This window comes from Oncorhynchus kisutch, linkage group LG3, assembly GCF_002021735.2.
Source record: "Oncorhynchus kisutch isolate 150728-3 linkage group LG3, Okis_V2, whole genome shotgun sequence".
Classification (NCBI taxonomy): domain Eukaryota; kingdom Metazoa; phylum Chordata; class Actinopteri; order Salmoniformes; family Salmonidae; genus Oncorhynchus; species Oncorhynchus kisutch.
This window is the reverse complement of record NC_034176.2, coordinates 59,476,467-59,504,386: the sequence shown is the minus strand read 5'-3', so window position 1 is coordinate 59,504,386 and position 27,920 is coordinate 59,476,467. Positions and strand designations below refer to the sequence as shown.

At 41.7% G+C, this 27,920-nt stretch overlaps 1 protein-coding gene across 7 annotated transcripts in view; it reads right to left on the bottom strand.

Moving 5' to 3' along the window:
• Window positions 1-27,920, bottom strand: part of LOC109886277 (phosphorylase b kinase regulatory subunit beta) — a 90,195-nt gene that overhangs the window by 46,668 nt on the left and 15,607 nt on the right. For all 7 annotated transcript variants that reach the window (XM_020477999.2, XM_020478005.2, XM_031809647.1 and 4 more), the window contains 7 exons: window positions 26,593-26,692; window positions 24,920-25,027; window positions 24,721-24,801; window positions 17,345-17,460; window positions 12,617-12,680; window positions 6,273-6,368; window positions 5,372-5,569 (listed from right to left, as the gene is read on the bottom strand). In XM_020477999.2, coding sequence (XP_020333588.1) covers window positions 5,372-5,569; window positions 6,273-6,368; window positions 12,617-12,680; window positions 17,345-17,460; window positions 24,721-24,801; window positions 24,920-25,027; window positions 26,593-26,692 — 763 coding nt within the window. The remainder of the gene's footprint in view (window positions 1-5,371; window positions 5,570-6,272; window positions 6,369-12,616; window positions 12,681-17,344; window positions 17,461-24,720; window positions 24,802-24,919; window positions 25,028-26,592; window positions 26,693-27,920) is intronic.

Genomic DNA, 27,920 nt, shown 5'->3' with positions numbered 1-27,920 from the left:
ATGCTCAGACACCAACAATCCTTTTCGTCAGCTTTTATAATGAATGCAGCAAGTAGCAAGAGATGGCCTGTCCCAAAACACACACTTAAAACACCTGTTAACAGGTGACGAACAGGTGAATTTGTTTTCCAATTGTAACAGTTTAACAGAGGCAAAAACACTTACTTCTGAGATGCTATCGGAGTCCCAGCCAACCAGAAACGACATTACATAGCTTTAGACGTCTCCCCTCACCACCCACCCCTCTGCCCATAAATGATCTGGGGTTGAAATGAAAAAAACTAGCCAAATATAGACACGTTTGTAAAGCAAAACAGCAATTGATTCATTTCAATAATTCCAAAGAGAAATTTCAACAGTAACTGTGAGGATGTAATAAGTCTTCAGTCCTTTTGTTGTTGTTGGTATTAATCATTTGTCAGATGGTGTCCTTGGTTCTATTTTCGTGTAGCATTCACAAACCAAAGGTAACATATATAATTTAAACTTAGTGGATCAATTACCCGAGGACACACTAAAAGAACACTGAATGAAACAGACCCAAGGATATATCTGCATTACAGAACAACCCTTCTTCAAATTGACTAGCTCTCAGACAGTCACCTAAGGGCTCTTTTTTGGGACCAAAGCAGCACCTCACTTTCGTGATATGCCTGGCTTCCCTGCCTTCTGAGAGAGGAGCACAACATCTCCCAACCCTCCTGAAACGTAATTAAGACTTTGTTATCGCCGTCTCCCATCTCTGCAGACAATCTCCATGGCAATAGGAGATAAGAGAGAGAGACTACAACATAATGAAATAAAGGCTGTTAATTGGAGCGGTCACACATCATTTCCCGGCCTGTAGTTTGGCTGTTATAGCAGAGATGACAGGGACTGCTTCAGCCATCAGTCCATCAAATCAAAAGAATCTAACATATGATTCCCACAACCATCTCTATTCTCCATCTGTATTCTTGTATTCTGTTATCAGCTTTACCAAAGCTATGTTGCATACCATACTGTGAGTTGTTCGTCATTGCTCAAGGGTTAGGCTGACACAGCTGGGTTATGCTAGTGTGTGAGTGTGAGTGTGTGTGTGTGTGTGTGTGTGTGTGTGTGTGTGTGTGTGTGTGTGTGTGTGTGTGTGTGTGTGTGTGTTTACTTGCCTCTGTGCCAGTAGAGATAAGGTACAAAATGGTGGAGATATTTAATAAAATGCTACAGGGGTGGAGAGACCAATCACTGAGGCCTACTTGGGCAGTAAACACCAGCTATCCCAGGAGCTTTCTGCCTCAGCTATTCCACAGACTGTAAAACTCTATATTGTTCGACAGGATGCCCTCCTTCACTTGTAATAGGTAACATTGCAGGATTTCAAAATTCTTAACAAGTTATGTGTTTTCAAATTGAATAAACCTGCAATCAATGCCTTCCCACCTGAAACAGCATATTGCAGATAAAGAATATGATGTACAACTTCCCTTGTGATCCAATACACTCACATGTGACTTCTAGTTTTTTGAGTGGGCAGCAAGAAGAGGTTGTGCATGTGCAGAGAACCATACAATCCTAGAATGTTATGTAATGGCCTACTGCATTACTTACCGTAATGGATGAGATTTCAAAATGATTTATCACATGAGGCATTTTTATAGTGTAATATCCAGCTTCCAATTAAGAAATGGGTTGACTGGGACCTGTTGATTGCACCTACTCTACATCTTATAATGAAACTTTAAAGTTTAGTGGCTCAGATTATTCCCATATTACCTCCCTTTGTGTTTCCCCCTGTTGAATCCAAGCTCATTAATTCTGGGAGGTCAGTGCTGCGGCTAATGCAATGATTTGCTCAGTGTTAAGTAGCCGCCCTGCTCCAAATCCACACTCTGCAGGAACAGCAGCTAATCCTGAAGTTAATATGCCTTCAGTTGGGATTTATCAATGGCAGAGCAGACACAATTGTGTGGCTTCTGTCGTAGGAAAACAAAAAAACTAGGTAAACCCTTTACACTCGTATCCGCATACGGGTTGACAATGGTAGATTTGGGCACTGATAAGCGTCTAAATTGGAATGCTGTGGTAGCCTAGTGGTTAGAGCGTCGAGCCAGTAACCGAAAGGTTGCTGGATCGAATCCCTGAGCTGACAAGGTAAAAATCCGTTGTTCTGCCCCCGAGCAAGGCTTTCGGTTACTGACCTAATGCTCTACCACAGCCACTGTGTTCCAAGGCAGTTATTTGACTGTACGTTTGTTTATGTGTAACTCTGTGTTGTTTTTGTCGCACTGCTTTGCTTTATCTTGGCCAGGTCGCAGATGTAAATTAGAACTTGTTCTCAACTGGCCTACTTGGTTAAATAAAAGGTGAAATAAATATATATATATACATAAAAACACTGTTCCCCGGGCGCCGAAGACATGGATGTGGATTATGGCAGCCCCCCGCACCGCTCTGATTCAGAGGGGTTGGGTTAAATGCGGAAGACACATTTCAGTTGAACGCATTCAGTTGTACAACTGACTAGGCATCCCCCTTTCCCTTACAGTAACATGCTATAAATTACGTCGGAGCTCAGTGTCTTCACAGGGCAGAATGGGTTTTGACTGACAGCAGTTCTGAACTTGAGCACTGAACACAACAAGAAGTTGCCTCATCGCTCCCGCTAAATTGGGCTATTTTGGCAAACGGTGTTGTCCGAGTGAGGGAAATTCTGTAAATTACGAGGACTCTATGCATTTTTACAGATGAGACGTTGAGGATTATAAGAAATACCGCTTTGATGTCAAGACAGGCAATCCAAAACACCTCCGAGTCCACTTCACATTTCCATCTCATAAAACTCATGTAATATGTAGTGTCAACATTTACAATCACCATGTTTGATGTGCAGTTAGAAGATAAGATGACGTGGTGTTATATCCTGGGTTGTCCTGAACAGAATGATCCTGTTTGTTGTTTTGTGAAGAAACTTTGCCCGCGGACACGCATCTGAATGCATCCCGCGTCTCCATTCAATGCACACCAAAATGACCATCTGCTTCTCTGAATTCCCTAGTATTTGTATTTGTAGTGAAAGCCTAAGACTGTAAGATAATATTTTATAATTTAGCTTTGGCAGTAGAACAAGCTTTCAAATGATGCCAACCTGACCCAGATTGCGATGTATAATGGATCGTAATTGTGTAAAGGCGGGTGGGGATGCAGGGCTGTGCTCCAAAGAAAACAACTAACAAGTGTGCTTGTTCTAGCTCCTTAACGGCACAGCTGGGAGAGATCAAAATAGCACCTTATAGTTGAAGACTCTTCTTTAAGTCATAAAAGTGCATTGAAATTACTTAGGAAATGTGTACACTTTGGAGAGGTGTGTCCCCACTTGGAAACACATTAGACCTCTCACTCAAACCCTTGTCAAATTTGTCAAAAGAATCTTCATGTTACTGAATGTATCCAAAGTATTTTCAGATTTGTTATGAACAAATGCAGCGAAAAGTACAGTAAATATAAAATGAACATAAAATCAAGTGTAATGTTTGGATTCACTCGTGTCAGGTGAACTGTTGTGTCCTCACCTTTAGTCTAATCATTTTCCCATCATTTCCTGTTCCCTTCTAATTTCTGTCATTGTTACAGTGGGGCAAAAAAAGTATTTAGTCAGCCACCAATTGTGCAAGTTCTTCCACTTAAAAAGATGAGAGGCCTGTAATTTTCATCATAGGTACACTTCAACTATGACAGACAAAATGAGAAGAAACATTTCCAGAATATCACATTGTAGGATTTTTTATAAATTTATTTGCAAATTATGGTGGAAAATAAGTATTTGGTCACCTACAAACAAGCAAGATTTCTGGCTCTCACAGACCTGTAACTTCTTCTTTAAGAGGCTCCTCTGTCCTCCACTCGTTACCTGTATTAATGGCACCTGTTTGAACTTGTTATCAGTATAAAAGACACCTGTCCACAACCTCAAACAGTCACACTCCAAACTCCACTATGGCCAATACCAAAGAGCTGTCAAAGGACACCAGAAACAAAATTGTAGACCTGCACCAGGCTGGGAAGACTGAATCTGCAATAGGTAAGCAGCATGGTTTGAAGAAATCAACTGTGGGAGCAATTATTAGGAAATGGAAGACATACAAGACCACTGATAATCTCCCTCGATCTGGGGCTCCATGCAAGATCTCACCCTGTGGGGTCAAAATGATCACAAGAACGGTGAGCAAAAATCACAGAACCACACGGGGGGACCTAGTGAATGACCTGCAGAGAGCTGGGACCAAAGTAACAAAGCCTACCATCAGTAACACACTACGCCGCCAGGGACTCAAATCCTGCAGTGCCAGATGTGTCCCCCTGCTTAAGCCAGTACATGTCCAGGCCCGTCTGAAGTTTGCTAGGGTGCATTTGGATGATCCAGAAGAAGATTGGGAGAATGTCATATGGTCAGATGAAACCAAAATATAACTTTTTGGTAAAAACTCAACTCATCGTGTTTGGAGGACAAAGAATTCTGAGTTGCATCCAAAGAACACCATACCTACTGTGAAGCATGGGGGTGGAAACATCATGCTTTGGGGCTGTTTTTCTGCAAAGGGACCAGGACGAATGAATGGGGCCATGTATCGTGAGATTTTTAGTGAAAACCTCCTTCCATCAGCAAAGGCATTAAAGATGAAACGTGGTTGGGTGTTTCAGCATGACAATGATCCCAAACACACCGCCCGGGCAACGAAGGAGTGGCTTCGTAAGAAGCATTTCAAGGTCTTGGAGTGGCCTAGCCAGTCTCCAGATCTCAACCCCATAGAAAATCTTTGGAGGGAGTTGAAAGTCCATGTTGCCCAGCAACAGCCCCAAAACATCACTGCTATAGAGGAGATCTGCATGGAGGAATGGGCCAAAATATCAGCAACAGTGTGTGAAAACCTTGTGAAGACTTACAGAAAACGTTTGACCTCTGTCGTTGCCAACGAAGGGAATAAAACAAAGTATTGAGATAAACTTTTGTTATTGACCAAATACTTATTTTCCACCATAATTTGCAAATAAATTCATAAAAAATCCTACAATGTGATTTTCTGGATTTTTTTTCTCATTTTGTCTGTCATAGTTGAAGTGTACCTATGATGACAATTACAGGCCTCTCTCATCTTTTTAAGTGGGAGAACTTGCACAATTGGTGGCTGACTAAATACTTTTTTGCCCCACTGTATGCATATGCTTTCCATATTTCTTATGTAAGAAACATAAAAATTTTGCCCTATCCATAATAGGCCAATTCCCACGAGTGTAAGGGGTTTTAAGAGCTGAAATGGAAAAAGTCAAGTCACTGTAGCGCATGTTAGTCATCACAATCAGTCTGTAGGGTTGGCTTTTAAACTAAACCACAGACCTTCATCTCAGCCGGTTTGTAGTGTCTCCTGTTCTTGTCCTCATTGGCGGTCCTGTAGCCGTCACGCAGGAAGCGCTTGAAGCCATACTTCCCCTTTAGCTTGCGCACCACCTTGTCCAGGGTCTGACTGTAGAGGGCGTCGTCATCCACAGCGAACGCAGGGTAGCTGATGCAGGGCAGGAGGGCAGCGTCCGTATTCTGTATTGGGGTTCAAAGGGGGGTTCAAAATGTGTAACATTTAAACAGATGCCAGCTTTTGATAATTTCCTAAGTAAACCCTTCACCCCCATGTGCCAGCTGTCTCCAGGCAGTTAGTAAAGGGTTAAGAGACTAAGGGACCCACTCTCTCTCTCTCTCTCTCTCTCTCTGCTAATGGCCACTTTTCAACATTAAAGAGGCTGACATTTAATAACATATTAGTCAGAGACTCATATATAATTAAGATGCTCAACGTTTTACTTGCATAAGCCTTGTACTGTACTCCCTTCATCCCTTCACCTCCTTCCTCCGCAGCCTCTCTCTCACTCCATCCGCAGCCTCTCTCTCACTCCATCCCCACCTCTCTCTCACTCCATCCCCACCTCTCTCTCACTCCATCCCCACCTCTCTCTCACTCCATCCCCACCTCTCTCTCACTCCATCCCCACCTCTCTCTCACTCCATCCCCACCTCTCTCTCCCATTAGCCCACGTTATAGCTCCAATGCATTTCTTCCATTTCCCCTAATTAAACCAATTCATTTACAGGAGCACTTTTCTGTCTAGTTGCTCTTACTATCGGAGAAAAATGATTATTCCTCTCTTTACTGGTGAACTGGGAGATTGGACTGGTCACTAAGCCAATACATCATAATGGCACAGAGTGTTATTTAGTAATGAGTGGTTGAATTATCTTTACTCACGTGGGACCTGGATTCTCTGGGTAGGAGGGAGGACAGTGTCTGTCTGTTCCTATTGTGGGCATCCAGGTCCACGAAGATGACAGACCAAGAGCAACCCTGCAGAACAACAGAGATGACAAGAGTCATGTTCACTGGTGGTTGTTAGGTTGATGTGGGTCAGACGAGGTCTGACATTGTTTCGTTGTGGATGAAAATTGTAGCACTTCCGTATTGTCACTATGCAAGATTCAACGTAGCCTGCAAGCTACCATGTTTGGACATAATGCATTTGGCGAACCTGTTCGAACACCAGACTTTTCACAGGCAATCAGAACTCAAAACATCTAGGACATATTTATATTTATTCCCTTTTCGAGCAACCATTTGTTTCCGTCCGTGCCTTTGAACAGTGCCACTAGTGAGCCATGCGACTGCAGGGCATGGATGGCAGCTACCGCTTGTTCCCAGCATGTCCTGATATAGGCCTGTCACACTGCAGCTGTCACCACCACTTCCACTAGCTCCCTGAAAAGAAGCCTTAATATGCAGGAAACAACATCAAATGTCACAACCATGAACACAAGCATTTTGCTACACACGCAATAACATCTGCTAAATATGTGTGAGACCAACACCATTTGATATGATTTGATTTTGACAGTCGCTCACGCACGGACACACGTACCGACATGAGCGCGCGCACACACACACACACACACACACACACACACACACACACACACCACATTCTCTACATGGTAGAAGACCTGTTTGTTTATGTTACTGTGAATTCAGCTCGGAGGATGAAGTGCTGGCCACTAACCATTTAAATGAAAGCCACACACTCAGAGCCTCCAACATCTCACCTGCCGCCTCTGCAGAGCAAAACCAACTTTGAAAGCAGCAATATTATAACCTTATTCTTACAAAAGACCCAATATTGCACAACCATTTGATATTTTTGGGTACAAAGCTAAAAAAGCATTGTGTTTTTCTATGCTTTGAGCACAGTGCGGGGGCACTCCAACAATGAAGGGCCATCCAATCACCTCGATACCACATCATATTGTTAGACTGCAAACTCTTTACCTACGGTATGATTACCTACCCACAAGCCCCTCTGTTGAGATGAGGGCCTGAGTGCTTTTTCTGGGTTAGTTGACTGTGTGATTTTTGGATTAACACACCTCACAAATGTATGCTACAAATGTTCCTGGACACGTTTCTTCACCAACACCTCAACCATGTTCACATTAAAGTAAAGACAAAAACATACTAAGCTGCTTCTGCACAATGCATTATGTATGCTGCTTTCAAACAAGCCAACCGAAGCTTTTAGCCATCAGAGTGACTCTCATCAGGCCTGCTTTAGTGATTTAGTGTACATACTGCAGGGTTTGGTGGAATGGGATGTAAATGATTGTGACAGCACAGAACGTGGTCTCCACTGTGACCTACGCTTCTTAGGACCATACCTTTATTGACAGCACTCCACATTTAGCTGTGAAACAGGCAGTCACTTTAGAAGTTGACAACCCACACATAAAAGTTGGGTAAAGTTAGTGATTGGCTCCCGCTCGACCATTGTGCTCTGGCTAGTCATTGATTGGCTGTTGCCTCTAAGGAACACAGTAGGGGAGAGTCACTGATCATGGCTTATTCTCAGTTGAACATCTAAAGGAAGTCAGAGGGGCACTGAGAGCAGGCCATCGTTAATAACCTATGTGATGACTCATAGCCACTCCATCCCCAACGTGGGCCACACAGCAGCCCACACACCAGCCACTACTATACTACTGCCTAATGACAGGAACCAAACCCAGTGGGGCACAGAGTTTAATCTAAAACTCTGATCATCAATGAGTCAATTTAACATCATTGGCTGTGGATTAATTAGATGAAGGGGGCGGCTAAGGAGAAGAGCACATCATTAAATCACTGATAATAGTAGCAAAAGAGACTATAGCAATCATAAGGTGACTTCAGAAAGTATTCACACCCCTTGTTACAAAGCAGGATTAAAATGGATTTAATATCATTTTTTGGCAACAATCTACATTATGAAAAATAAAACTATATATATATATATATATATTGATTAGATACAGTTGAAGTCGGATGTTTACATACACCTGAGCCAAATACATTTAAACTCAGTTTTTCACAATTCCTGACATTTAATCCTAGTAAAAGATCCCAGCTTTAGGTCAGTTGGCATCACCACCTTATTTTAAGAATATGAAATGTCACAATAATAGTAGAGAGAATAATTTATTTCAGATTTTATTTCTTTCATCACATTCCCAGTGGGTCAGAAGTTTACATACACACAATTAGTATTTGGTAGCATTGCCTTGACATTGTTTAACTTGGGTCAAATGTTTTGGGTAGCCTTCCACAAGCTTCCCACAATAAGTTGGGTGAATTTTGGCCCATTCCTCCTGACAGAGCTGGTGTAACTGAGTCAGGTTTGTAGGCCTCCATGCTCGCACACGCTTTTCAGTTCTGCCCATACATTTTATATAGGATTGAGGTCAGAGCTTTGTGATGGCCATTCCAATACCTTGACTTTGTTGTCCTTAAGCCATCTTGCCACAACTTTGGAAGTATGCTTGGGGTCATTGTCCATTTGCAAGACCCATTTGCGACCAAGCTTTCACTTCCTGACTGATGTCTTGAGATGTTGCTTCAATATATCCACATAATTTCCCCTCCTCATGATGTCATCTATTTTGTGAAGTGCACCAGTCCCTCCTGCAGCAAAGCACCCCAACAACATGATGCTGCCACCCCCGTCCTTCACGGTTGGGATGGTGTTCTTCGGTTTACAAGCCTCCCCCTTTTTCCTCCAAACATAACGATGGTCATTATGGCTAAACAGTTCTATTTTTGTTTCATCAGACCAGAGGACATTTCTCCCAAAAGTTTGATCTTTGTTCCGATGTTCATTTGCAAACCGTAGTCTGGCTTTTTTTTTTATGGCGGTTTTGGAGCAGTGGCTTCTTCCTTGCTGAGAGGCATTTCAAGTTATGTCAATATAGGACTCGTTTTACTGTGGTTATAGATACTTTTGTACCTGTTTCCTCCAGCATCTTCACAAGGTCCTTTGCTGTTGTTCTGGGATTGATTTGCACTTTTCACACAAAGGTACGTTCATCTCTAGGAGACAGAACGCTCCTTCTTGAGCGGTATGACGGCTTCGTGGTGGTGTTTGTACCTGTGTACTATTGTTTGTACAGATGAACGTGGTAGCTTCAGGCATTTGGAAATTGCTCCCAAGGATGAACCAAACTTGTGGAGGTCTACAATTTTTTTTCAGAGTTCTTGGCTGATTTCTTTTGATTATCCCATAATGTCAAGCAAAGGGGCACTGAGTTTAAAGGTAGGCCTTGAAATACAGCCACAGGTACACCTCCAATTGACTCAAATGATGTCAATTAGCCTTTCAGAAGCTTCTAAAGCCATTACATAATTTTCTGGAATTTTCCAAGCTGTTTAAAAGGCACAGTGAACTTAGTGTATGTCAACTTCTGACCCACTGGAATTGTGATACAGTGAATTAGAAGTAAAAAAATCTGTCTGTAAACAATTGTTGGAAAAATTACTTGTGTCATGCACAAAGTAGATGTTCTACCGACTTGCCAAAACTATAGTTTGTTAACAAGAAATTTGTGGAGTGGTTGAAAAATGAGTTTTAATGACTCCAACATAAGTGTATGTAGACTTCCGACTTCAACTGTAAGTACTCAACCCCCTGAGTCAATACATGTTGGAATCTCCTTTGGTAGCGATTACAGAGGGAGTCTTTCTGAGTAAATCTCAAAGAGCTTTCCACACCTCGATTGGGCAACATTTTCCTATTATTCTTTTCAAAGATTCTTCAAACTCTTTGAAATTGGTTATTGATCATTGCTAAACAACAATTTTCAGGTATTTTCAAGCATATTTAAGTCAAAACTGTAACTCGGCCACTCAGGAACATTCACTGTCTTAATGGTAAGGAACTCCAGTGTAGATTTGGCCCAGTGTTTTAGGTTATTGTCCTGCTGAAAGGTGAATTCATCTCCCAGTGTCTGGTGGAAAGCAGACTGAACCAGGTTTTCCTTTAGGATTTTGCCTGTGCTAAGCTTTTTTATTTGTGTGTTTCTTTCTTTTTTATCCGGGGAAAAAAACTATCCTGAACGATTACAAGCATACCTGTAACATAGTAATGTGTTGTATTGGATTTGCCCCAAACATAACACTTTGTATTCAGGACAAATGGTTAATTGCTATGCGACATTTTTGCAGTATTACTTTAGCACCTTGTTGCAAACAGGATACGTGTTTTGGAATATTTTTTTATTCTGTACTGGCTTCCTTATTTTCACTCTGTCAATTAGGTTAGAATTGTGGACTAACTACAATATTGTTGATCCATCTTCAGTTCTCTCCTATCACAGCCATTACACTGTAATTCTTTTAAAGTGACCATTGGCATGGTGAAATCCTTGAGCGGTTTCTTCCTCTCTGGCAACTGAGTTAGGGAGGACACCTTTATCTTTGTAGTGACTGGTGTTGGGGATGAATCAGAATAGCTGGGTAACATAGATAAGATGTTTTATTTTCATTATATGCTTGTGAGTTACATCTCATTTAGAATGTATCTTGTTGTACTATAGTGGTGGCCATTTGCAGTTATCCTTTCTCTGTCCTGGGGTCAGTTACTTGGGCCGCAGAGAGTGGAGGGGTCAAGCTTGTCTTCATATGTAAACATATCTTTTAAACCATGTGAAGGGATGATTGAGGGGTAACCAATTATCTCTTGGCTCCACAATGTCTGTGTGCCAGTCACTGTGTCTCTGTGATCTTGTCCAGGAGGGGTGTCCAGGAGGGGTGTATTTGATATATGCCTGTTGATGAGGTTTTGTTTTATGGTCCTGAGTGGTACCAAGAGCGAGATAAGAACATAGTTTAGGAGACAAAACTGAACGATAATTTATAGCCAATGCTGTCTGGCTATGTGTGTCTTTGCTATAAAGGATCTCAGTTGCAATGTGTAAGCACTCTCAGAGAATTCATTTATAGACACTGAATTGATCTGAGAGTCACAGGGTTGTGATGGAGCTCATTATAATTAGAGATGGACTTTATGATAACTCTGACTTGTGTGGTGGTTTGGTCTCATGATTTGGTAAATACAGGACATTTCCACTACACTGGGTATGTCAACACACCATCCAAAGTGTAATTAATAACGCAACCATACTCAAAGGGATATTTAATGTCTGCTTTCTCAATAGGTGCCCTTTGTAAAGCCTCCCTGGTCATTGTGGTTGAATCTGTGTTTGAAATTCACGGCTCAACTCAGGGACCTTACAGATAATTGTATGTGTGGGGTACAGAGATGAGGTACAGGTATCATTCAAAAATCATGTTACACACAATTACTACATTTTTCAACTTACATTTTTAGTCTTGAACCCATGTAAGCATGCCATAACAAAGGGGTTAAATACTTATATACACCAGACATTTCAGCTTTTCATTTTTAAATAATTCGTACAAAAATGTAAAAACATCATTCCACTTTGACATTATGGGGTATTGTGTGTAGGTGACACACCAAATATAAATTTTATCACTTTTCAAATCAGGTTGCAACACAGCAAACATTTAGAAAAAAGTCAAGGGGTGTGAATACTTTCTGAAGGCACTGTATATCACTATGGGTAAGGTTTTCTCCCTTCATGGTAGGTTTACACGGGACACGATGAAGTTGATGTGCTTTATTTGATTGAAATGCTTCGTGCTGTGTGCACGAACGAACAAAACGGAAAAGAAAGAAATCCGTTTCGAGATAAACAAGAATGCTAAGTGGAAGTTTCTCAGTTTTCCAATCCATTAGCCCATATAACGGATGTTCACATTCCTGTCTTTACTTCCTCTAGACTCCAAAACAAATGAATCCTACAAATGGCTGATCCAGAAAGGAGCAAGGAAATCAAGGAAATGGGAACACCAGTAATCCATCAAAGCCATTAGTGCATCTAGTTAGTCAGCACTGAGTACAACACAAGCCCACTCAGAACATTTCCATCACATCACCGGCTTCAGGTGATTTCAATATTTCTCTGAGAACTGTTGTGCTATGATCATCTATAAGATCTTGAAGATGGATGGTGATGTAATGGGACTCCCGATTTGAAGTATAAATCAGTTACACACCATCTATAATGCAATCTTAATGCATCAGACGCTGTTACACCAGAGGTGAATACCCAGTTCGGTCATTCAAATCCTAAACTCTTATCTTCAGAGTAAGCGAGGACAATGTCTGGGACTCTAGACAGAATGGATGAAGTTGGAGAATGAATCAAAAATACCTGATTCCCAAACAGGTTGAATCCATTGATAGCCTCGAGAGCAGCTTTGGCCAGCCCCACAGAACTGCAAAAGAAAGAACATGTTTTAGAAACCCAATATAAACCTGAAAGCACTGTCTATGGTATTTATAATTGAAATACCATAGGCTACACATTTTCTGTTCTGTTCCATAGCTCCAGGTCACATGCACGCCTAACATGCATATGTTACTTTGGGTACACTTGGGTACACTTTTTATGAACCCCCTTATGTATAAGGCACATGACACCCAACACTAACATCCCTTGACCTGTAATGAGCCTTACATTTATACTGTAAACGCCTACAAGTATACATTTGAATGCTTTTATAACGTAGTTACAAACAGGTGACTCATATACAGTGCCTTGCGAAAGTATTCGGCCCCCTTGAACTTTGCGACCTTTTGCCACATTTCAGGCTTCAAACATAAAAGATATAAAACTGTATTTTTTGTGAAGAATAAACAACAAGTGGGACACAATCATGAAGTGGAATGACATTTATCGGATATTTCAAACTTTTTTAACAACTCAAAAACTGAAAAATTGGGCGTGCAAAATTATTCAGCCCCCTTAAGTTAATACTTTGTAGCGCCACCTTTTGCTGCGATTACAGCTGTAAGTCGCGATTGGATGGAGAGCATTTGTGAACAGCAGTTTTCAGTTCTTTCCACAGATTCTCGATTGGATTCAGGTCTGGACTTTGACTTGGCCATTCAAACACCTGGATATGTTTATTTTTGAACCATTCCATTGTAGATTTTGCTTTATGTTGTGGATCATTGTCTTGTTGGAAGACAAATCTCCGTCCCAGTCTCAGGTCTTTTGCAGACTCCATCAGGTTTTCTTCCAGAATGGTCCTGTATTTGGCTCCATCCATCTTCCCATCAATTTTAACCATCTTCCCTGTCCCTGCTGAAGAAAAGCAGGCCCAAACCATGATGCTGCCACCACCATGTTTGACAGTGGGGATGATGTGTTCAGGGTGATGAGCTGTGTTGCTTTTACGCCAAACATAACGTTTCATCTGACCAGAGCACCTTCTTCCACATGTTTGGTGTGTCTCCCAGGTGGCTTGTGGCAAACTTTAAACAACACTTTTTATGGATATCTTTAAGAAATGGCTTTCTTCTTGCCACTCTTCCATAAAGGCCAGATTTGTGCAATATACGACTGATTGTTGTCCTATGGACAGAGTCTCCCACCTCAGCTGTAGATTTCTGCAGTTCACGCAGAGTGATCATGGGCCTCTTGGCTGCATCTCTGATCAGTCTTCTCCTTGTATGAGCTGAAAGTTTAGAGGGACGGCCAGGTCTTGGTAGATTTGCAGTGGTCTGATACTCCTTCCATTTCAATATTATCGCTTGCACAGTGCTCCTTGGGATGTTTAAAGCTTTTTGTATCCAAATCCGGCTTTAAACTTCTTCACAACAGTATCTCGGACCTGCCTGGTGTGTTCCTTGTTCTTCATGATGCTCTCTGCGCTTTTAACGGACCTCTGAGACTATCACAGTGCAGGTGCATTTATACGGAGACTTGATTACACACAGGTGGATTGTATTTATCATCATTAGTCATTTAGGTCAACATTGGATCATTCAGAGATCCTCACTGAACTTCTGGAGAGAGTTTGCTGCACTGAAAGTAAAGGGGCTGAATAATTTTGCACGCCCAATATTTCAGTTTTTGATTTGTTAAAAAAGTTAGAAATATCCAATAAATGTCGTTCCACTTCATGATTGTGTCCCACTTGTTTTTGATTCTTCACAAAAAAATACAGTTTTATATATATATGTTTGAAGCCTGAAATGTGGCAAAAGGTCGCAAAGTTCAAGGGGGCCGAATACTTTCGCAAGGCACTGTATATATAATTGTTACTGGGAGTGGGGCTGAAATCATTGTGCAGTTGACGTTGCAGAGAAAATAGCAGTCAATTTCTCTGTCATTTTGTTTTCCTTTCCCTCTTAACAGTGCTCTATAAAAGAAGAATACGTGGCAAGGATAGTTGTTTTCCTTTCCCTCTTAACAGTGCTCTATAAAAGAAGAAGACGTGGCAAGGATAGTTGTTTTCCTTTCCCTCTTAACAGTGCTCTATAAAAGAAGAAGACAAGGATAGTTGTTTTCCTTTCCCTCTTAACAGTGCTCTATAAAAGAAGAAGACAAGGATAGTTGTTTTCCTTTCCCTCTTAACAGTGCTCTATAAAAGAAGAAGACAAGGATAGTTGTTTTCCTTTCCCTCTTAACAGTGCTCTATAAAAGAAGAAGACGTGGCAAGGATAGTTGTTTTCCTTTCCCTCTTAACAGTGCTCTATAAAAGAAGAAGACGTGGCAAGGATAGTTGTTTTCCTTTCCCTCTTAACAGTGCTCTATAAAAGAAGAAGACGTGGCAAGGATAGTTGTTTTCCTTTCCCTCTTAACAGTGCTCTATAAAAGAAGAAGACGTGGCAAGGATAGTTGTTTTCCTTTCCCTCTTAACAGTGCTCTATAAAAGAAGAAGACAAGGATAGTTGTTTTCCTTTCCCTCTTAACAGTGCTCTATAAAAGAAGAAGACAAGGATAGTTGTTTTCCTTTCCCTCTTAACAGTGCTCTATAAAAGAAGAAGACGTGGCAAGGATAGTTGTTTTCCTTTCCCTCTTAACAGTGCTCTATAAAAGAAGAAGACGTGGCAAGGATAGTTGTTTTCCTTTCCCTCTTAACAGTGCTCTATAAAAGAAGAAGACAAGGATAGTTGTTTTCCTTTCCCTCTTAACAGTGCTCTATAAAAGAAGAAGACAAGGATAGTTGTTTTCCTTTCCCTCTTAACAGTGCTCTATAAAAGAAGAAGACAAGGATAGTTGTTTTCCTTTCCCTCTTAACAGTGCTCTATAAAAGAAGAAGACGTGGCAAGGATAGTTGTTTTCCTTTCCCTCTTAACAGTGCTCTATAAAAGAAGAATACGTGGCAAGGATAGTTGTTTTCCTTTCCCTCTTAACAGTGCTCTATAAAAGAAGAAGACGTGGCAAGGATAGTTGTTTTCCTTTCCCTCTTAACAGTGCTCTATAAAAGAAGAAGACAAGGATAGTTGTTTTCCTTTCCCTCTTAACAGTGCTCTATAAAAGAAGAAGACAAGGATAGTTGTTTTCCTTTCCCTCTTAACAGTGCTCTATAAAAGAAGAAGACAAGGATAGTTGTTTTCCTTTCCCTCTTAACAGTGCTCTATAAAAGAAGAAGACAAGGATAGTTGTTTTCCTTTCCCTCTTAACAGTGCTCTATAAAAGAAGAAGACAAGGATAGTTGTTTTCCTTTCCCTCTTAACAGTGCTCTATAAAAGAAGAAGACAAGGATAGTTGCACGATATGCAGACATATAAAAAAGCCCAAATTGATACAAAAAATGCAGAAAATAAGAGAACCTAGTTGAAACCAGCTCTCTGAAAGACAACTTCAGCTCCCTCTCTGACAAAATCATCAGCAATGATCACAATCGAGCAACATGAGGCATTTTGAAAGTCTATTGATTTTTGTTGGGCTGAACCTGCCTGGACATATGCATAAGAGCTGTCAACAGTTCTGAGTGAGTGTGGCGCCTTAGTCGAAAGTAAAAAATAAATAAATAAATGAATGTGCACACCGTGCTGAAGTTTCAGGGAGTATTGGCTGATAATATTAACAAGTTACAGACTATAAAGCACAACACAGTATATTGTAATACTATTTTCACAAAAGGGAGAAACATACATACAGTAACATAACATTCTGTGTTGTAATTAATCCAGATTGATATTGACAGCTTCTGTCGACACATCCCAATGAGTGCAGTCAGGATTAACCCTACTATAGAGTGGACTTAAATTGGAAATATAATGCAGCTGAAACAAAGCAAAATATTACTACAGAATTACATCTATAATTTGGTTGCGCTATCTTCTACTTGGTATGAGACTGCCACGGGGTAATCCAAGAGCTCGATAGGACTAAAGCGTAGCCATTTTTGCACAAACTCAATACCGTCTAGGCTTGATGACATTAACATTGTTTTATAATGACTTCCATTTTTCTTTCAGCTGAGCTTGAATGTCATGATTTAAAACTCCAGATGAAGGCATTTATCACAGCTTTCTGTGACACACACAGGCACTACGTCTCCATCGGCAATCTGGTACACTGAGTTAATGGAACAGTTTTTTTCCCCCATTGTAAATGCGCCTGAAACTCGGTGAATGACTCCGCATTGAGATAATGAACTCAGAAAGTTACTGCATGTAAAGTTGTGATTCTGCCCGCCGAAATTATTTTGCCTATTACTGTGTATTATGGAAACTGAACTAGAAAGCAGTCATTCTGAATTTGACTAACGAACTAGGTTGCCGAATTATTGTCTGTATAGAATGCAACGTCTGTCATTTATCTATAGAAAATGGGGGTAAGTTGCAACCAATTTTCATGCATTCTTTAGGAGAAAACAATGTTTTCCAGAGATAAGGGACAAAGGAAACAGAATCATTATTGAGGTCTTAAGAGAGGGAGAGGCAGATCTACTGCTCGAATGATAGGCCATCGACATGCACGGTTTCTCCTTTGCCTTGACTACCCTAAAAAACCTCTGATGGAAATATACTCTCTTTGTTTTTGTGGAGAGGTGAACTCGTTATGTGTGTGGAGACTGTGTCAAGCAGTGTATTCATATCTTTATAAATCAATGTATTCACTAGAGGAGGAAAAACAGACCTGGAGTGCAATTCAGTGCTTCCATTGTTGTACTTGCTCCCTCTCTCCCACATGCCAAAGTCAGGCACTCTGTATGCCCTCTCTACACAGAATACCAGATTCTGGATGAACGATACCTGCAGAGGTAGAAAACACAACAATGTCACATGAATCTCTAGCGAGATCTTTCAATCTCAACATAGAAAGCTTTCTCCCTGGAATTACAGTGCATTTGGAAAGTAATTCAAGGCTCTGGAGTTTTTCCATTTTGTTACGTTACAGCCTTATTCGAAAATGGATTCAATTGTTTTTTTCTTCATCAATACCCCATAATGACAAAGCAAACCAAAATATTATTTTTTGCAAAAGTATTAAAAAAACTAAACAGAAATATCACATTTACATAAGTATTCAGACCCTTTACTCAGTACTTTGTTGAAACACCTTTGGCAGAGATTACAGCCTCAAGTCTTCTTGGGGATTACGCTACAAGCTTGGCACACCTTGTATTTGGGAAGTTTCTCCCAATCTTCTCTGCAGACCCTCTCAAGCTCTGTCAGGTTGGATGGGGAGCGTTGCTGCACAGCTATTTTCAGGTCTCTCCAGAAATGTTCGATTGGGTTCAAGTCCGGCTCTGGCTGGGCCACTCAAGGACATTCAGAGACTTGTCCCGAAGCACATTGTCTTGGCTGTGTGCTTAGGGTCGTTGTCTTGTTGGAAGGTGAACCTTCGACCCTGTCTGAGGTCTTGAGCACTCTGGAGAAGGTTTTCATGAAGGATCTCTCTGTACTTTGCTCCGTTCATCTTTCTCTCGATACTGACTAGTCTCCCAGTCCCTGCCGCTGAAAAACATCCCCACAGCATGATGCTGCCACCACCATGCTTCACTGTAGGGATGGTGACAGGTTTCCTCCAGACGTGGCGCTTGACATTCAGGTCAAATAGTTCCATCTTGGTTTCATCCGACCAGAGACTCTTGTTCCTCATGGTCTGAGAGTCTTTAGGTGTCTTTTGGCAAACTCCAAGCGGGCTGTCACGTGCCTTTTACTGAAGAGTGGCTTCTGTCTGGCCACTCTACCATAAACGCCCGATTGGTGGTACTGCAGAGATGTTTTTTTTTCACCTTTATTTAACAGGTAGGCTAGTTGAGAACAAATTCTCATTTGCAACTGCGACCTGGCCAAGATAAAGCATAGCAATTCGACACATACAACAACACAGAGTTACACATGGAATAAACAAAACATAGTCAATAATACAGTAGTACGAAATAAAACAAAAAGTATATATACAGTGAGTGCAAATGAGATAAGGGAGTTAAGGCAATAAATAGGTCATGGTAGCGAAGTAATTACAATATAGCAATTAAAACACTGGAATGGTAGATGTGCAGAAGATGAATGTGCAAGTAGAGATAATGGGGTGCAAAGGAGCAAGATAAATAAATCCATACAGTATGGGGATACGGTAGGTAGATAGCCCATCTGTAAACAGCCCATCTATGTACAGGTGCAGTGATCTGTGAGCTGCTCTGACAGCTGGTGCTTAAAGCTAGTGAGGGAGATATGAGTCTCCAGCTTCAGAGATTTTTGCAGTTTGTTCCAGTCATTGGCAGCAGAGAACTGGATGGAAAGACGACCAAAGGAGGAATTGGCTTTGGGGGTGACCAGTGAGATATACCTGCTGGAGCGCGTGGTACGAGTGGGTGCTGCTATGGTGACCAGTGAGCTGAGATAAGGTGGGGCTTTACCTAGCAGAGACTTGTAGATAACCTGTAGCCAGTGGGTTTGGCGACAAGTATGACGCGAGGGCCAACCAACGAGAGCGTACAGGTCACAATGGTGGGTAGTGTATAGGGCTTTGGTGACAAAACGGATGGCACTGTGATAGACTGCATCCAGTTTGTTGAGTAGAGTGTTGGAGGCTACTTTATAGATGGCATCACCGAAGTCGAGGATCGATAGGATGATCAGTTTTACGATGGCATGTTTGGTAGCATGAGTGAAGGATGCTTTGTTGAGATATAGGAAGCCAATTCTAGATTTAATTTAGGATGTGAGATGCTTAATGTGAGTCTGGAAGGAGAGTTCACAGTCTAACCAGACACCTAGGTATTTGTAGTTGTCCACATATTCTAAGTCAGAGCCGTCCAGAGTAGTGATGCTGGACGGGCGAGCAGGTGCGGGCAGTGATTGGTTGAATAGCATGCATTTAGTTTTACTTGTGTTTAAGAGCAGTTGGAGGCCACGGAAGGAGAGTTGTATGGCATTGAAGCTCGTCTGGAGGTTAGTTAACACAGTGTCCAAAGAGGGATCAGAAGTATACAGAATGGTGTCGTCTGCATAGAGGTGTATCAGAGAATCACCAGCAGCAAGAGCAACATTATTGAGGTATACAGAGAAGAGTCGGCCCGAGGATTGAATCCTGTGGCACCCCCATAGAGACAGCCAGAGGTCCAGACAACAGGTCCTCTGATTTGACACACTGAACTCTGTCTGAGAAGTAGTTGGTAAACCAGGCGAGGCAATCATTTGAGAAACCAAGGCTGTCGAGTCTGCCGATAAGAATGTGGTGATTGACAGAGTTGAAAGCCTTGGCCACGTCAATGAAAACGGCTGCAAAGTAATGTCTCTTATCGATTGCGGTTATGATGTTGTTTGGACCTTGAGCGTGCCTGAGGTGCACCCATGACCAGCTCTGAAACCAGAATGCATATTTTATTTTACCTTTATTTAACTAGGCAAGTCAGTTAAGAACAAATTCTTATTTTCAATGACGGCCTAGGAACAGTGGGTTAACTGCCTGTTCAGGGGCAGAACGACAGATTTGTACCTTGTCAGCTCGGGGATTTGAACTTGCAACCTTCCGGTTACTAGTCCAACGCTCTAACCACTAGGCTACCCTGACTCCCCGCATAGCGGAGAAGGTACGGTGGGATTCGAAATGGTCGGTAATCTGTTTGTTAAATTGGCTTTAGAAGACCTTAGAAAGACAGGGTAGGATAGATATAGGTCGACTGTCTCCCCCTTTGAAGAGGGGGATGACCGCGGCAGCTTTCCAATCTTTGGGAATCTCAGACGATATGAAAGAGAGGTTGAACAGGCTAGTAATATGGGTTGCAACAATTTCAGCAGATAATTTTAGGAAGAGAGGGTCCAGATTGTCCAGCCCGGCTGATTTGTAGGGGTCCAGATTTTGCAGCTCTTTCAGAACATCAGCTCTCTGGATTTGGGTAAAGGAGAAATGGTGGGGGCTTTGGCGAGTTGCTGTGGAGGGTGCCGGGCAGTTGACCGGGGTAGGGGTAGCCAGGTGGGTGGAAAGCATGGCCAGCCGTAGAGAAATGCTTATTGTAATTCTCAATTATAGTGGATTTATCAGTTGTGACAGTGTTTCCTAGCCTCAGAGCAGTGGGCAGCTGGAAGGAGGTGCTCTTATTCTCCATGGACTTTACAGTGTCCCAGAACTTTTTTGAGTTAGTACTACAGGATGCAGATTTCTGTTTGAAAAAGCTAGCCTTAGCTATCGAACTGCCTGTGTATATTTGTTCCTGACTTCCCTGAAAAGTTGCATATCACGGGGGCTGTTCGATGCAAACGCAGAACGCCACAGGATGTTTTTGTGCTGGTCAAGGGCAGACAGGTCTGGAGTGAACCAAGGACAATTCCTAGTTCTACATTTTTTGAATGGGGCATGCTTATTTAAGATGGTGAGGAAGGCACTTTTAAAGAATAGCCAGGCATCATCTACTAACGGGATGAGGTCAATGACATTCCAGGATACCCCGGCCAAGTCGATTAGAAAGGACTGCTCGCAGAAGTGTTTCAGGGAGCGTTTGACAGTGATGAGGGGTGGTCGTTTGGTCGCAGACCAATTACGGATGCAAGCAATGAGGCAGTGATCACTGAGATCTTGATTGAAAACAGCAGAGGTGTATTTGGAGGGCGAGTTAGTTAGGATGACATCTATGAGGGTGCCCGTGTTTACGGATTTGGAGTTGTACCTGGGAGGTTCATTGATAGTTTGTGTGAGATTGAGAGCATCAAGCTTGGAATCATCGGGCAGATTATGTCGGTATTCCAGTTGTAGAGGATCGGTGGGGTTCTGTTGGTGGGGTGTGTTAGGAATTTGGGGATATGGAGAGAAAAATAGGTCCGGTATGCTCTGGTTTGAAACGCGTTGTACAAACTGGCGAGAGCTTTTCGAGCTAAAGGTTAGCTGATGACCGCTAGCAGTGGTTAGCTGACTGATAGCTGGTAGCTAGTTTGCTAGCTAGCTTCAGTTGAGGTATTCCAGTTCGGAGGTAAATAGAAATAGTTTAGGGGGGGGAAAAAAAACAGATCCACACCACATTGGGTGAGGTGGGTTGCAGGAGAGTATTTTGAAGTTGAGGATTAGGAAAAATATGAACGCGAAGAAAAAAATATATATACACATGGGACGGGACAAGCCAAAGACAAAGACGTCTGACTGCTACGCCATCTTGGATATACAGTGGGGCAAAAAAAGTATTTAGTCAGCCACCAATTGTGCAAGTTCTCCCACTTAAAAAGACGAGGCCTGGAATTTTCATCATAGGTACCCTTCAACTATGACAGACAAAATGAGAAAAAAAATATCCAGAAAATCACATTGTATGATTTTTAATGAATTTATTTGCAAATTATGGTGGAAAATAAGGGTGGAAACATCATGCTTTGGGGCTGTTTTTCTGCAAAGGGACCAGGACGACTGATCCGTGTAAAGGAAAGAATGAATGGGGCCATGTTTCGTGAGATTTTAAGTGAAAACCTCCTTCCATCAGCAAGGGCTTTGAAGATGAAACGTGGCTGGGTCTTTCACAATTGGTGTCTGATTAAATACTTTTTTGCCCCACTGTAATATTTGTTCTCCCATCTCCACATAGGAACTCTGGAGCTCTGTCAGAGTGACCACCGGGTTCTTGGTCACATCCCTAACCAAGGCCCTTCTCCCTCGATTGGTCAGGCGGCCAACTCTAAGAAGAGTCTTAGTGGTTCCAAACTTTTTCAATTAAAGAATGATCGAGGCCAGGTTCTTGGGGACCTTCAATGCTGCAGAGATTTTTTGGTACCCTTCCCCAAACCTGCGCGTCGGCACAATCCGGTCCGTGCTCTCTGGACAATTCCTTCCACCTCATGGCTTGATTTTTGCTCTGACATGCACTGTCAACTGTGGCACCCTTGATTGTTAGTTGTGTGCCTTTCCAAATCAAATCAATTTAATTTTCCACAGGTGGTCTCAATCAAGTTGCAGAAACATCTCAAGGATGATCAATGGAAATAGGATGCACCTGAGCTCAATTTTGAGTCTCATATTTCTGTTTTTTATTTGTAATTAATTTACAAACATTAAAAAAACAGTTTTCGCTTTGTCATTATGGGGTTTTGTTGGTAGATTGATGAGAGAAAAATATTTCATAAATGTTTTGAATAATGATGTAACGTAACAAAATGTGGAAAAAGTCAAGGGGTCTGAAAACTTTCCGAATGCACTGTATACTGTACTGTGTCATCATATTGTCAAAAGAAGGGGTCACATAAATGTGAATACATTCTTCAGAAGTTAAATGGAATAAACTATTCTCCAGTAACTCCCATTTCATGCAAATATTCAGTAGAAAAAACACTAACATTTTGCCATTGATGTCATTAACATTTGTGTGCTGCAAGTTAAAAGACAAACATCACCCAGTCACATGGGTAGTCAAAATCATGTCCTTAATTTCATCTTGATCAAGGAGGAATGACTCTCCTCTATGCAGCAGAATGAGACTACAGGAGAGAAGGACACTCAGAAAATATTTAAATGATGACGTCGAGGCCATGAAGAAATGTTTTTAAAGTACCAGGGGAGATGTGACTGACAACAGTTTTCATTTAAAGTGAGGGAAACAGAGAGGCCATAAAGCGTACAAAAATGGGACAGGCAAGGAGGGAAGACAGGGAACGAAATAGAGCCACTGAAATAGAGACATTGTGGGTTATTTTACTTGGGGATTGAGTAGAATGATTATTGTAAGGCTCTTTCTGGCTTCTTTTTTTTCATACACTTAGAAAAGACAACACAGACACACACAAACATCAACGACATCACACCTGCTCAGGCCCACCTGTTCTCACCCCTATCTCCAGTGCCTTCACTACTCTCCACCACATGTCCTCAAACTGTCCCATTTTGTTCCTCTCAGTCACCCACGCTCTTTCAATATTTAGATAATGAAGCACATGATTTTTCCATTTCTCTTAACAGCGGAAGATCTTTCCGGTGTCTTGATAGTATCTTAATGAATGTTACGGTCACAAATGGACGCATACACAAAACACACACACACACAAACATACAAAGCATCTACCTGTATTAATACTGCAATGAAGATTCAATTGAATTGAAATTCCAGTCAGGAAAATATACTGAACGACTGCTAAGAGCCAAAATCAGACGAATTAGATTATTTTGTTATCATTTAAATAAGGTGCAGAAATAACACACATTAAGAGTCCTATTTCCTGCTTATTTGTTCTGATGTAGATTATGCAGCTCAATAAGCACTGTTTAAACGTGCAAATTGGGTCTGCTTTGCAAATAGGGCTGGCCCCATTGAAGCTACACAGGCAATTTGTTTGCCTTTGGGAAGAAAAAAATAACTTTTATAATGTGAGGGTTTCCTTTGCTGCAAACAAAGTGCATGTTCACTGTAATTGCTTCACGGCATACTGTTCTAGAACAACTCTATTTTTGAAGATAAGTCTGGATAAACAAAAGCTTTTTCTGAAGGCAATAATTTCACCCCTGTGCCCAAAAGTAAAGCTCCCAGTGAGCAGACAAGTGAATTAAGAGATGGAATTAATGAATTTCAAATCTCCCAAAGGGCTATAAAAAGCAGGAGACAGAGAATTAACAGCACTTCTGCTGCAGCCACTTTAAAGTACCACTATAACAAATGAGTTACTATTACTTTAGCTGTTCGTTTCACCATGCCTCCACTCAATCACTTGCTCACTAATGAAAAAGGGTGCCGAATAAGTTAGTGTATGTCGAGAGGCAGGTGTAATGAATTTGACATCTGTTATATAGTCATCAAATCATCACATTTAAATTGTTGCGCTTCTAAAGACGCCATGCACCTTTAACAACTGCTTACTCAACTGCTGCCTCTGCTATTACTATTGACTGCATCAGGGCACTTTGGCATGAGCTTTCTTTGTTTGCTTTGTTTATAGTCTTGTCTGTGTGTGTTTCTTTCTGCTCACTGCTGACACAGGGTTTCCCCTTGGGGATCAATAAAGTATTATCAACCTGTCTAATCACTATGAAGAAGCCATGTTGTGTAAGAGTCGTGCTGAGCGAGAGGTCATGTGACGAGGCCAGTGGGGCCGTACCTCATCCGTGTTGTAGATGATCTGGAGGCCGGAGCAGATCATCTCCACCAAATAGAGCAGGAACAGGGACAAGGCATCAATCTGACAGAGGGAGACAGGGAGGTGGTATTTAAAAAACGTAAAACCCGGAATCCGTTCGGACATCATTCGTTATCTACAGTATAGGGTTTTTGCCCTACATGTTTGTGAGAGGGTGTACCTGTAGGTGATGGTAGTCATTGTAGGACAGAATCTCATCTCCTGTGTCTACATTGAATATTGAGTGCAGGCACTTGGAGGGGCTGGGGTCCTGTTTGAATTGTTCCACCTGGAAATAGAGGGAATGTGAAGAAAGAAAGCGAAAGAAAGAGAAAAGAGAGAGAGAAAGGGCAAATAGAAGAGGAGTCGGTGCATAAAAGATGCATCTTACTCACTGGGCAATCTTTCCATTATTTATCCTATCCTCACAAAAGGCAAGTGAGGTGGCAATCAGGACTGGGATGGAGAGATCACTAGGATATTCCACTGCGTCATCACTAGGACACACACTAGAATTTTCCTCCAATGACTGGCTTTGAAGACATGAGCAAACCACTCATAAAAATTGGCACAGGTATGCATTAATGTATCTGTAAATATTTCAAACAGCAATTCATGTAAAAGACGTACACATATGACATTCCTCCTCAAACCATCCCAGGTCAGATTTGAGTGATTCACATCGAGTAACACACTCTGGATGAGTTTGCTTCACACAGCACGTGAGCGGATAATTTTGTGCCAACATTTGGTACTGACCGAACCATTCACCCCCTTCCGGCACACTTACTTTTTTCACCTCTGTAGGCTAGTTGTCAGGTCAACAGGGGCATACCTCAGTCCCAGATTTACACTGTTCTGTTCTGCTGAGCTTGTCAACCCACTGGATAACTAATTGGTTGGGAAAATGGCTGAAACTGTAATGTAGTCTATAAGACGAACAAAGCAGTCAGCTGTTGCGTTCCAAAATACCCTAACATTTGTTATTGAAAGTGCATTTTCACAATGGTGCAGTTTATGAATCTTGTCAAATGTCACTGTGTGTCAGTGTGTGTGTGATCTTAGCATTAAATAAATGGTTCCGGAGTCGAATCTGTCAGAACACATTCGAGAAGCATGCGTTGTGTGGCTAATCCGTTAAGACTGTGTTTAGTTTCCTTGGTACATTGTGATAAACTTTGATGCCCTCTCTTTAATGTCTTTTATGGCTCTGTAGTTCTTTTTATATGATAACATTTGCTTCCTGGTCCCTCTATATTTTGGGTTCATTAAAAATGGCATGTTCTCTGTGAATGCAATAGACAGATGTTAATGAGCGCTGCACTGTGTAATTAACTGAAGAAACGGTGCATTATAATTAAGACACAGAAAAGCTTTCCCGTAAATTAGGTCGTCAAGGTCATGAGTAAATGAAACAAAATAATTTCAAAGGCAACAGACCAGAACATTAGAAAAAAACACAGGGATTTAAGAAGTGTTCGATTGTACTAAAGCTGTAATTATGCGTTCATAGAGGCCTATAAACAATATAAATGCTGCTATTTTGACTGAACGGTCTGCTCAAATACTTTACACAAAAGTGTTCTGCTGAGGCGAAAACCATTTGGAAACCTCTATGTTATTCCATCCACATGAAGATAAAACCAATCCAAGCGTGAGATAGTAAACCGCTGAAGCGTGAGAACAGAGAAGATCAGTAAAAGGACAGAGATCTTTAACTTTGCCCCCCATTATTGACAGTTTCTGTGTTTGCTAAAAATCGATATTCATTACTGGATAATGCCATTTGTTTAGATCACTAAGAATGAGTGTTTCCTGTGGTCCTATGGTCTGACGTTTCATTTGTGGACTCACCTTGTCAGACTGGCGCATGTAACAGTAGAGGATTCCCCTCATGCACTTGATGGCTGAGTGCTCCAGCTCATGGGTGCGTCCCATGTCATCATCGATGCGTCTGCGCGTCAGGGTTGATCGTTGCCATAATGAGATAGAGAAAAACGGCCCAATGAGCAGAAGAGCACGTTAAATCAACCTAAACTATCCTACTTCACTGCACAAAATTACCAGAGTCTGGTTATACTGCCTGTGCCTACAATAATGGTACATATTAAATGAGACAACGTATTGTATTTGTACACAGTTATAGACAGGTTTTTAAATCCTATTAGGACATTAACAACAGTTGTCCAAAAGCATAACACAAGCAAGGACATGCTACATTCCAATTGATCACCCATCAAATACATATTTGAAAATCACCCAAATGCTTCCAGTATACTATTGACATAAACAACGGCATCTACATAACATTCGGAAAGTATTCAGACCCCTTTATCCACATTTTTATCCACATGTTACGTTACAGCCTTAATCTAAAATGGATGACATAAAACATTTTCCTCATCAATCTACACACAATACCCCATAATTGGTCAATTCAATTGATTAGACAGGCACACACCCGTCTATATAAAAGGTCCCACAGTTGACAGTGCATGTCAGAGCAAAAACCAAGCCAGGAGGTCAAAGGAATTGTCTGAAGAGCTCCAAGAAAGGATTGTGTCAAGGCACAGATCTGGGGAAGGGTACCAAAACATTTCTGCAGCATTGAAAGGCCCCGAGAACACAGTGGCCTCCATCATTCTTAAATGTTAGAAGTTTGGAACCACCAAGACTGTTCATAGAGCTGGCCGCCCGGCCGAACTGACCAATCGGGGAGAAGGGCCTTGGTCAGGGATGTGACCAAGAACCCGATGGTCACTCTGACAGTGCTCCAGAGTTCCTCTGTGGAAATGGGAGAACATTCCAGAAAGACAACCATATCTGCAGTACTCCACCAATCAGGCCTTTATGGTAGAGTGGCCAGACGGAAGCCACTCCTCAGTAAAAAGGCACATGACAGCCCACTTAGAGTTTGCCAAAAGGCACCCAAAGGACTGAGAAATAAAATTATCTGGTCTGATTGAACTGGTGGTGGTGGCATCATCATTCTGTGGGATGTTTTTCAGCTGCAGGGACTGGGAGACTAGTCAGGACCAAGGGTAAGATGAACGGAGCAAAGTACAGAGAGATCCTTGATGACAACCTGCTCCAGAGTGCTCAGGACCTCAGACTGGGGGGAAGTTTCACCTTCCAACAGGACAACGACCCTAAGCACAAGACAACGCAGGAATGGCTTCGGG